This window comes from Ruditapes philippinarum, unplaced genomic scaffold, assembly GCF_026571515.1.
Source record: "Ruditapes philippinarum isolate M1 unplaced genomic scaffold, ASM2657151v2 ctg2171_1_1_1_1, whole genome shotgun sequence".
NCBI lineage: Eukaryota > Metazoa > Mollusca > Bivalvia > Venerida > Veneridae > Ruditapes > Ruditapes philippinarum.
In genome coordinates, this window is record NW_026864434.1 from 92,254 (window position 1) to 104,974 (window position 12,721).

The 12,721-nt window shown below is 31.5% G+C and overlaps 1 protein-coding gene across 1 annotated transcript in view; it reads right to left on the bottom strand.

Moving 5' to 3' along the window:
- LOC132725545 (uncharacterized) overlaps nucleotides 1-9,590 on the bottom strand; it is a 31,940-nt gene extending 22,350 nt beyond the window's left edge. The window contains exons 1-10 of the mRNA XM_060710680.1: nucleotides 9,431-9,590; nucleotides 4,730-4,786; nucleotides 4,327-4,487; nucleotides 3,627-3,866; nucleotides 3,082-3,234; nucleotides 2,608-2,806; nucleotides 1,833-2,088; nucleotides 1,200-1,365; nucleotides 626-805; nucleotides 171-320 (exon numbers count right to left, since the gene is read on the bottom strand). Coding sequence (XP_060566663.1) covers nucleotides 171-320; nucleotides 626-805; nucleotides 1,200-1,365; nucleotides 1,833-2,088; nucleotides 2,608-2,806; nucleotides 3,082-3,234; nucleotides 3,627-3,866; nucleotides 4,327-4,487; nucleotides 4,730-4,786; nucleotides 9,431-9,482 — 1,614 coding nt within the window. The 5' untranslated portion in view covers nucleotides 9,483-9,590. The remainder of the gene's footprint in view (nucleotides 1-170; nucleotides 321-625; nucleotides 806-1,199; nucleotides 1,366-1,832; nucleotides 2,089-2,607; nucleotides 2,807-3,081; nucleotides 3,235-3,626; nucleotides 3,867-4,326; nucleotides 4,488-4,729; nucleotides 4,787-9,430) is intronic.
- Nucleotides 9,591-12,721: the final 3,131 nt, after the last annotated feature.

A 12,721-nucleotide genomic window follows, 5' to 3' on the forward strand; every position in this document is an offset into this window, starting at 1 on the left:
TGCTATTCGCTTACCAACCCTATAACAAGTAGAAAAACTGATAGCGAACAGCATGGATCCGGATCAGACTGCGCGGATGCAGAGGCTGGTCTGGGTCCATGCTGGTCGCAAACGCACTATGTTGGTTTTGTCGTGACGCGGCTCATATATAAATACATAACGAAACTTACATCTGAGCCACAAGGCATTCGTCTAAAGGCTTCAATGGCTGACAGTCTTATCTCTATTGGGTTGGTTGTCAGTTCCATGCACAATGAGAGTTGTTTTATTGCTGTTGATGCATATCCAGCATTTCCAATACCTCTTAATGCAGCTAGTGTCTATAAATACAAAATTTGTGTGTCATTTAGAAATCATTAATATGTTAAAAGGTTAAAAGGTTTCGTTCCGTTACAAAAGTTATAACTCACTGGACCTAAGTGATATTCAAAAAGGCTGTGTGGTATAGTGGTAAAGAATTAGGGTTCGAGCCATGAAGGCATCAGTACTGAATCGTTCCAGGAAGCAGACTCGAGATTTGTTATATTAAACCACAATAAAACTGTTATTAATATATTACAGTCGAAGTGATACTTTAATTGTAATGCTTATAAGATTTTTTAGAAAGACTCGGGAGACGTCTTACAGTTTTTGCGTTTTCATCTCTAACTTTGCAACCTTTTGCCATCTTGTTAACAAATGCTGACACAATGGCCTTGACCATATTGTCGTTCTCGCAGTCACCATGGTGAAAACAGTAGCTATGTACCAACGTCCCGACCGACAGCATTGCTTTCTCAGAGATGGCGGGTGCATTGATCAGTGGCTGCAAAACAAAGCATGTAGTGTTATTCTAAGCGGATCCTTGTCTATAACAACTAATCATAGTTACCATTAGGAATATATATTACGTTGATTATTCTGATTCAGAGTTTCCGATATCGTTATGAAGAAATATTATAGTATTATTAGGAAACTATCTCTAACGAAACTACATATAGATAACAATAAGTTTTATCAATTTTATTAGTTATTTCACTGTGCAAAAGGAAAGCTCAAAATTGTACGCATTAGTCCTCTCCGTAATCATCATTTTTTTTGTAACATGCAAATGATGGAATCTGTCTTAAGTTCAGATATGTTTGTGTTTCCTTTCGCGTTAAATTATTTAAGACTGATTTTAATCTGCAAATGATACATTGAAAATGGATTCTTCTTACTTTGACCTCCTTCAGCATGTCTTTAGTTGGGTTCTTAATGAAGGACAGGGTTGTAAGCCACATATCTGCTTCCACACCAGATATTTCGTTGCTGGTTATCAACTCTGTGATCATGTTCAGAGAAGCGCTGGTACCAGTCATCGGAAGGGCGTCCAGAAAGAACTTCCTGTTGAACATAAACAACGTTGCAAAATCAAAACTCAAGTAAAATCTCAAACAAACGCATTTTATATCGGTTTAAATGTCTTTTCTATGATCCTAAATATAGGAATACCAGTTTGTAGACATTGTGGTTGGTTTTAAGTCTAATGATATTGTTGTATCTAATGACATTGTCTCACTCAATTCGTGACGTGTTTATTACTGTGGAAATCAAACGTGATTTTTATTCTGTTTTTGATATTAAGACCGGATAATTGGATCAAAAACCAACACAAATTAAGTATCAAAACATGTTTGGCTTTATTCAGCTTCCTCAGTTGATACATAAATAAAATCTTAAGACCGCATTTATCATATACGTACATTAATTACTTTTTTCTGCTGTTTTTCTTCCTTGACAAACTTAATTGATACACTTAAAGAGGGATATCATTGTGGTATGGACTATACACAAGAACGCTTCTACTTTACCTAGTGCGGAACAAATTGTCACTGCACAGCTTTTTGTCTATCAGCATTTTGTTAATGTCTGACAATGTTTCGATGTCTGCTGATTTCATCATGTACACAAGGTCTGTAAAGAGTTTTGGTGTTTCGGGGCGAACACCAGCCTTTGTCCTCTCACAAATTTCCATGAGTTTACGAGTAATATCTTTTCGACTTTTGCTTTCTCCTGCTACATCATGTACATGATCAAACTTCAAAGAAACTCTTGTCTTAATTGGTGCTGTGAATATAGAAGATAATAATTTACATTTCACCGGGTAAGAGGCAATTAACTGTTTCATTTAGGTTTTATTATTGCACGACTTCATGTTACAACGGTCTCCTTTCGTATGTCATATGCTATGTACATATTTACTAAACGTGACTGAGAGATAAAGATGTATATCTTAGTTCATAAACGCTTGACAAGAAATAGAACAAATTATAAATCCATGTTTTATATGAATAATCAAAAAAGCTCTTAAAGTATTATGTGAATAACCTATAACGTGGTAAACTCAAATTAACAATGAATTTTACAAAATAATTATAAGGTATTATATTGATAAATTTACGAAAAAACACCAAAATTAAAATGTACTTATATCATAACAGTCTGTGTAAATTTCAAAAATTTCATCTGTTTTCTTAATTTATAATACCTAATGAATGGATTCTATATTACTTGATCGTTATAAGATACGTAAAGTGACGAAATTTGCCGACGTTTAACGAGCTTATTTGAGATGCTCCCACAAACCTGGTGATATGGTTCCTGTGGTTTCATCACGATATGTCAGAGTTTGGGTGTTAATCGCAATAGCTCCGCTGTCGGACTTGGAGAATGGTCGGAACACGTGCTGTTCCTTGCATTCGACACTCTTCAATACGCCCGATTTCTTGTCTATTTCATGGACACAGTTATGGTCGCTCTTCAACAATGGCAGTGACTGAATGTCCTAAAGATACAAAAAAAGGCAATGTTTTGTTTCATTTTTTTTTTGAAATGACAAATTTAGTTTTGATTGTTCAAGTTTTCAACTGACAAAGATAAATATTTAACACTATTACTGTCCTCGTCTCTGTATCAATACAAAACAATGAACTAGCGTAATGTAAAAGTTTTGATGTGTTTATTATTACAAAAAATACTATGAAATGAAAGGTCTCTATAAGTTTGTGTTCTTTTGTGTAGAAGATGGAATTAATCGAAAAAGGGTGAAACCAATCTTACTGATTGTGCGGTGTACGGTATTCCCTGGATTGCGGTGTTGTAACCATGTCTGTCAGTACAGCCAAGCAAATTTTTGGTCTTGCTGACAGAGGTGGTGTAATAGCCTGGTTTACCGACAGAATACTCTGTGTCACAGACTCCTGATACGTCCGTCTATAAATAAAACAATACGGTAAATATATCATGGGTTCATGTAATTATGAAACCTTGTTTAATCTATAAAAATAATACAATAATGTCTGTCGGAAAGATAAACTTCCTGAAAGAATCACTTTATAACCTGAGTCATTTATTGAGTCATTTGTATAAAGGTTTTCTGCTGAGATATAGATAAGATTTGAAAGACTTACATGGAAAAATGATATTAAATATGCCATAGTTTGAAGTTTCTGTATTTCATTGTAATTTTGATAAATTTCTAGATGTCAAACCCCTGTGATTAATCTTGAGTAAGTTGTACTTATGCTCATAAATCATCTTTCTAGCATTTTTCTATGGCAGTTAAAAACTAAAATCTCCTGATTAACAGTCATCAATAAGGTTACCTCTGACACAGTGTGATTTCTTGCAAAATCATCCATGTTGTTTTGGAAAAGGGAGATGATACCACGTTTGGCATTCAGAACCCATGTTGGTTCGTCCCCAGAGAGACATATGTCATCTATACCCCCGTCCTGGAATGAGAAACGGACTGGAAATCTTTCAAGACCAGCTTTGAAATCTGTGGATGCTTCTTTCATCTTTTTGTCTTCTGGATCATATTCGGTCAATGTTACGTCACTCAGCTGTAAAAGAAGAAAAGATATCGTAAATATCAGATTCTAAGCATGAATACTATAACTTTGACCAAAGGCCGAATGTTAACGCGTTAGAGTAATTCATCTAAGGATCGCTTGTCACTTGAGTTCAAATCTCGTTAGAGTTGATCCGTTGTTTCCTTGAGCAAGAAGCATTTCACTCATTGTTTAGTACTAGCTGGTTCCAGAAACGGACTCGCGGGTGTGTCTATAAGCTTATATCTTCCTACACAAATCGAACTAAAATGATTTTTGTATAAAGTGTAACCGATTCAAAATATGCATGATAAAAGATATGATAATACAAATTATGCAAATCACATTACTACTGACAGGACGTGTGATGAAATGCAGTGTTCGCAACTCAACTGCTGACAAAAGACGTTTCTAGAGTCGTTAAGCGTTAAGTTGTGTGTTAAGTTATCTATATAATAAATTGATAACAAACCCTCATAGAAAGTTCACATTTCGAGAGAACTTCCATCTGAACGTTGGCAGAGAGGTGCAAGGAAGCCATGTCCTCTGATGCACCCTGGATCTGAGTCTTGATGTCAGAGTCATACTTGTAATTATATGTCCGTCCTTCAATGTAGTTAAACTTGTTGCTTCCTGTGAATATGAATGAATTCAGAAAACTCATTTTAGTATTCCAATGAATAAAATTTAATTGAATCTTTGTTCGTTGCGTATTGTTATAGGGTTTATTATCCTTTATATAGAAAAATAATGTTTATTCTTTTATGATTTTATGTATACATTTTCTATTATTATTTATTTGAACAATATTCATGGTTTAAGAGACTAATTTTTTTTATAAAAGTACAAAAGTAATACGTAGTAGAAATATTTACCTGTACATGATCTTGGGCATGTTTTGCTTGTACTCTTTGCTGACAATTGTATCGGTCCTGAAAAACAATTATATATTTCGAAATATTCAATTTTTAAGCAAATCACGATTATGTGATGCATAATAACAAAAACGGAGGAAAATCGATAATTTTTATATGTTTCAAAATATTGTTTAATTGTTGAGCAAAAGACAATATTATAAATAGGCTAAGAGGATAATAACATATATGTTTCAAAATACTTTCTAACAGTAAAACAAAATATTAAACCTAAAGCATAATCATGGCGGAGATGACGACCGTTCAAGTTTCACGATAAATTTTGATTGTAAGGACAAAATACCATATTATAGGCAATAAAGAGAATTGGTTGATATTTCATTATTCTTTCTATAAGTCAAGGAAAATACTCAAATCAGAATGGCAAACTAACTAATAAAAAAATATTTCTTAAAAAGCTTAAAGAAAATTGATATGAAAGGGCGGTGCGGGGGGGGGGGGCAAACTATAAAATATGATTGACTATGCAATGCAATGTGAAGACCACGAGTGATAAACTATCACGATCCGCTATCACAGCACATAATATTCGTGCAAATAACGATGTGTATGGAAAGAAGGATATTTGGAGTATTCGGTACATAAAATGAGATATGTTTTCGTAACCGATTTTTAAGAGCGTTGCAATACATACTATTGGGGAAACTTCAATAATTGGATTAAGTTTCACAATAATTTCTAATTGTGAACATAATACATTATGTAATGTGTATGATATAGGCATAGAAACGATTTCATGTATTTGTATGATTAAAATATTTTCTGATTTTAAAGGCAGAAAGAGTGATTATTTGCAATAATTCAAAAATTGTAAAACAAAATACCATATACATAAAGTAGTCAAAGAGGAATATAATGAATACGAAAGTATGTTTCATAACAATGTTGTCATTGTCAAGCAAAACGCGATACATAATGTTAATCTCATGTTCTCGGCCCTTCGTTTCCGTCAAACTTCGGATAACTTATGAATAATAGCCGACAAGTTCCGATTTTTGTACAAAGAGGAACATAATTCTTATGTGTCACAGCATATTCTTACTGGCAAATTAAATATATATACGATACATATATTATATATTTACCTAAAACAAGTAAGTTTTTCTTTAGAAATGGCAGACATGTGTTTTATCATGTTTAATAATGGCTTAAGTAAGTGCCGAACTTAAAGTAGTATTTTGACTTCCATACAAGATACCAATTCAATTTTATAATTTTATTAATTGCTAAAAAGCAACAAAAGAAAAGATGTGTCAGGTATTTAACCAATTAGTAACTCTTTGGAAACTATTACAGGACACACAAAAATGTTTTTGAGAAATAAAAATAAAAGCATATTCCTGAGGCACTATGGACCTTTAATTAAGGAGAAAACGGTTTGTGCTCATAAAAAATGTCTAAAGCGTGCTTGAAATAAAGGAAGAAACATTTCCAAGGCAAATAACGAAATTCGTTTACATTACATATGCCATTGATATATTGCAGAACATTTTATGCTCGAACCTTTTTCGCTATGCTTCAATTCTCAATATATATTTTAAAGCAGCATGCCTCCAGATTCCTGTTTTTTTTTTTGTTGTTTTTTTTGTTGTTTTTTTCGTGAAAATTTTTAAAATATATATTTAATTAAAATACAATGTATTGTAAATTGGACAAAGAAAATTATTTACAAATTGCAAACGGCACTTTCAATCAACGTAAATTACAAAAAAGAGGTCAAAATATGCAAAAATAGTCCTAAATGCGTAAGTCACGCAGTAGAAATATTGTGCCTATAACTGCGAAATCAATAATTATTCTTAAGCAAGCATACTGGAGTACATTTTCCTCACGTAAATTTTTTACGTTTAATATCTATATCCCGGGCATGTGTTGTAAGTGACAGTTATCTTAAATTTTGTAAAATTCTTTTCACATTCTGTATCATTGCCGGAATATATAGACTATAATTCACTGACCACTATGTTGTTTGTTCTTTAAAACAGCTATTGTTTTTGAATTGCAGAAAAAAAGTAACGACAAATGAAGAGTTCATGGTAGACTAAATAAAGAAAATAACCTTTAATAAAAGACGCAATAAAATACAGATCAAGTTGACACCATTAAGGTTAAAAATCATAATATTTAAGTAGACCCGGAAATAGAAATAGATATCAAAACATCTACTTTACTCTTAGGACTATAATCGGTACAAAGTATTTTTTTCTACTTAAGTGGGCGCTACAAATAGATGAAAGTTTCATAAAAAATCCAAAGGCCAATAACCACAAGTTGTTTTTTAATCAAAGTCTATGTTTCAGGTTACAGAGTGTAGGAATATCGCAGCGAATGTTCTTAGTTAACTGATCTATGTACATAGGATTTAGTTTAAAACATACATGTAGCTTGTTTCAAACATTTTTGCACGAACAAAATTGCATAAAAAATTGAATAATACAATACAATGCTGAAAAAGGATCAGATCCGAAAGCATAAAATGCTAATAAAGACCATTTTCTTATATAGGATTTATCAGTGAATTATTCACTGATAAATTAGAGTGGTTTTTGAAAATATTTGAAATATTGAATAGGTAGAAAAGATATTTAATAATAATACAAAGGCTTTAATAAAAAAAGCTCTATAGAATTTTTGTTAACATATGTAGTTATACCTGGCCCCTAGCCAATAAACTAACAAAAGATCAGGATAAGGATCAAATGATCCTGATTCTATTTTCATTTTCATATACTAAAATTAATCCTTTTTCCTAAAATTAAATGGCACATATAAATCTAAAAATTTGCTGATTAGTACGCTAACCGCCCATATCTTGTTTAAAAACAACAATTTTATTCTTAAATTTCATAAACATGCTATTTAAAGTCCATTTCTATCAAGTTAATCTTAAATTTTAAATTTAGTAAGGATAAACAATGGAGAATATTTGAAATATTTGAATATTTAAATTTGATCCTGATCTTGATCCTGATCCTTAAAACTTAGTGAACAGGGATTACTTGACTTGATTTGATTTGATATGATAAATGAATTTTGATTTGTATTAAATTTTAATTCGTTTATGTCATGCACCTTTGACATCCAGTCGCATTTTTAAATGCGTATTAATTTAATTATATCAGTATTTTCGTAAATTATCTCCCATATTTATCATCAAGTTATCTTATTTATACGAAATGATCTTAAATAATTGTCACCAGTTTTCGAATGGGTCCTACATTTAATATATCATAATAACCTTATATATCCATTGATAACCTAAAATTTAATAACTGATATATTTCATCACATTTATTTGAAAATCCCACATATTTCACTCATCATTATCATTTATATGATAACTGTTATCACTGTTTAAATCATTATCATATGGTAATTACGTGCTTATTGTCCTAAAGGTAGGTTAATTTGTGATAAACACGTGCAATCCTAAATCCTTCACCTTAGATCACAATAATACGACGAAACCAATTGCATTTTTTTCTTTAGAAAAAAGAAGAATAAAGAAAGTGATTTTATTTTAAAAATACAATATAGGATAGAATAGATTTTACAAAGCCAGTAGACCAGACTGGTCTATGAGTCAACATATTTAGAATATAATTATACAAGTACATGAGTCACAAGTGACATCAATGGCAAATTAGTTTTATACATAATAAACCTTCTCATACAAAAAATAAGCTTTGAATTTTAAAAACTAATTTTAAAAACTATACTATTTTCATAAGAGGATAACCGTCACCGTAGTGCAGTAACGGGTTAACTCCTTATATAATTTATAGGAGTTAATCTGTTATTGCACTAATGTGACTACACACAGGAACTATTATATCAATCAAATCGGTCGATCAATCGATTGATCGTCCGTCCGTACGTACGTCAGTTAAATGATAATGAGTGAAAGTAAGAGTATGAGATAGCACAGTCCATAACTTTGCGCTTGTCTTCATTAAATGTAATACAAATACACTTTTGGTTAATTTACCCGAAACTAAATAGTTTTGTCCAGTTTGAAAGATGGGCAAAACCATTTTACATATTTCGCGTAGTTAATGCTTAATAATATCAGTCTGTACATCCATGCAATCTATCTATGCAGTATTAAATCTATATTTAAATTAAATAGTAAAAACAGGACAAGTTTATTACACAAAATATAATGGTTAAGAAATTGTTTAATAGTCATGGTTAGCTAAGACAATCTTTTAATCATATTGTTATGGTCATATCTTAGAATTTTACCAAAAGTTGTCTCTTGTATAATGCATTTATTCCCTCACAAAATATTCGGTAGAATTAGAAAAAAATATGGGCATGTCCCCGGTTACGAAAACATTTCTCATCGTTATTTGTACGAAGTTTACGTGCTGTGTGGATTATAAAAAATAGAGGATCGTTATAGTCTTCACATTGCATTGCATAGTCAATCACTACAGTTCTCTCCATCATTCCGACCATGTATATACTAATTTACATGGTTCTTAGTACGTAGTCTTATCAGCAGCAAGTACACCAACATGCATTCGTTTTTCCGAAGTATAGATATTTTTATTTTTATTCATTTTTTTAAATAAATATTATCGCACTTTATTACAAATGTCTAATACGTACTGAAAAGTGTGAAAAAAATAAACTCACCTGCGTTAACGGCCACTAGCAGGACGCTCAATATTACGATAAATCGCTCCATAATGGAGCTGTATATACAATGTCCTTTTATCACCGGCCACTTTTTTAAAATCAAAATTTAATATTTGAGTACACTTCGCCAACGGACTGCACTCGCAATATGTAAAGTCAAGTCTAATGTCCGTCTATATATACGCTGTGGTCTCGTGCGCAATTGCGAAAGGGTCAAAGTCCATTTGAACTAGTTTAGTTATGATGGCTGAATCAGCAAGCGGATGAAAGAAAAAAAATACTGTGTTTTTCGAAAGTTTCATTATCATTTATGACATTATCAAGTGCATAATGTTTATTAATATATATACTCCTTTATCAAAGATTAACAATACATATAGATAGTGGATGATTGCACAAAGGGAGGAAAGAAACAGTCTTTCCCTTTTAAAGATTGCACCACTTAGAAGAAATAACAACGTGCAAAGTGCATGTTAATGTTATTCAGTTTAAATGTCAAAAGTTCTCTCTTTTTCTTTTCTTTGATTGATTTGTTTTTTACAGATTATTGTATACTCATAATGTTAATTTACAAAATATTGTAATGTTTAGACTAGATAAGCTAGGGCCGTTTCTAACGAATGTTAAAAGCAGCTAAATCAATAGAAATAAAAGATAAACGTGATTCAGGTGCTTGAATATCTGTACCACAAAATGTTATTGAAAAGCTATTTAGTAAGAGTCCGTTTGTCAACCTGTGTTAACCAAATTTTGGCGGATAATTATACTAAATCTAGCAAAGAACCAGAATGGTATCCACTTAAAACTGACAACTACTCCACTTTATTTATGTAAAATGATTATGGAATGTAAAAGCCCTTGCACTCTTCACAAGTGTGCATTTTATAAGCCATTCAAATAAACATTAAAAATCTCATCGAACTCACGAAAAAGCTTCGGTTTCAAGTTACGGATTTATGTCTTTGATAGCTGAAGTTCTATAATATATTCTAAAGAACAAAATATGTTAAAATCATGCATGTTGTGATAATGCCATGTCTGTGCCCTTTGTCTTAACTAGCATGCTCATCCGTATTTATTCGTTTGTTTGTTGATCGATTTGCGGATTGATGTATTGATTGATTGATATATTGATTGATATATTGATAAATTGATACTGAAACCCCTTAAACTACGAATGGTTGGACAACACTAAATATAAGTATAGAATACAAGCTAGAAGAGGGTTAATTCAAAATTGAATTTTGTACAAATTGACATTTCTATTTAATATTTTCAATTTGTACACATTGACATTCATCCTTTTCTTTCTTTGTTTCTTTGTTTCTTTCTTTCTTTCTATTTCTCTTTCTTTCTTTCTTTCTTTCTTTCTTCTTTCTTTCTTTCTTTCTTTCTTTCTTTCTTTCTTCTTTCTTTCTTTCTTTCTTTTTCTTTGTTTCTTTGTTTGTTTCTTTGTTTCTTTCTATTTTTCTTTCTTTCTTTCTTTTCTTTCTTTCTTTCTTTCTTTCTTTCTGTATATTCCTTTTTAAACAATTATTTATGAATTGTATGGTCAACTTACTTCTAGATGCTGTTTAAATTAAATAATTCATTAACTATTTATGGTGTACCTACAAATCAGTTTTTTTTTTGTGGCGTTCTCTATACTTGTCACGAGAAAATGACCATTTTCAAAAATAAAATTAGAGCTTAATCAAATTGTGTACAACAACATTGAAATATTTCATTTTCAAACGTCATTGTAATTATATAAATGCTATACAATTAAAACTGCATTAAACAAATAGATGCTATCAAAGTTTTATTATATTCAGATAATCAGTATATACAGATAACAGAGTACGATGAACGTTATAAAAACCGCAGTATCTTATTTTGCGGTGACCAGATATCACCCTGCCTCTTTCATCAATCTCATGGACCATTTTTGTAGTTATCCTATAAAACATAGTTGATAATGAATTTGTAAATTATCTGTTAGCCCTAGTTTGAAAAAATATACTTCTAAACCCTACAAAATTTATATTAATTGATCCATTTTTTAGAACAGAATACCATTTAAAGGAACTCCACTGAGGTCAAAAGGAAATAAAGGTAAAATTTGAAAATCTCACATCTATAGATCCAGAGAAGCAATTAGAATTAACAGGTCTGAAAGGGATAACAAACAAACATAATCAGAATTAAATTAAAAAATGATTTTTGTGACATTCTTAGTGGGTTTTGAGTGAAAAGCGTTGCAACACTTCTCATTTTGTGAACATTTTCCACAATAAAAATGATTACTCTGGTAAACGGGGTGTGGGGAAGACCAGACCTTCATTAATTGGTACACAATCTTGGAAAATATTTCGAGTTCCATCATGTCAAAAAACCTCAGTGGAGTCCCTTTAAAGCAAATCTACTTGGTATCGGTTGTTTTGTGTCATGTTTAGATTTTTTTCGTAGAAGACGACCCCTTATGTGTGTTGTTTTATCGCAATGAATATTCCCTGACTGCAATTTTACGTTGATGGTGTAACGACAAAAATACGAACACGTGATGAAGCAAGGAGGTAATAAGTAATGTTTCATCTATAAGCCATTTTACTACATGTACTAGTCACACGACAATTACTTTTATGGCACACGTTTTAAAACATCCACCGAATGAGTGAATTTGGATAGATTAAAATGAAACATTGCAGAAATTAACATAAACTGTGCAAATGTAGTTTCGATTTGCACATATAAACTTTCATTGTATTATTTTATTACTAATAAATGTATATGGTATGGCTAAAAGAAATTTGCAATTAAAAGTTTAAGGTAGATTTATATGCTTGGAATGTTGACGAAAATGCAGTTTAACATTCGGACTATAAGTGTTGGTGAACTTTTGATTTTAGCCTATTCGCTTCAAAGAAACATAATGTAATATAAATGTGATTGTTTAGATTTTTATTTTATTTTATTTATTTTAGAAATTAGTCTGTTAGCATAAACCACAAACGACCATTAATTACTCGTAAAATATTTTAATTAATTTAAGTCTGATCAGGATCCATGCTGTTCGCTTACCAACCCTATTACAAGTAGAGAAACTGATAGCGAACAGCATGGATCCTGATTAGACTGCGCGGATGCGCAGGCTGGTCTGGATCCATGCTGGTCGCAAACCCATTAAGTTGATTTTGTCATGACGAGGCTCAATTATGCTTTACGTGCTGTTTTAGGAATGAACTAAATGAAACCCAAATCATGAACTATGTCATACTTGTATAGTTGCATCTTTTACTTGTCTCGGTT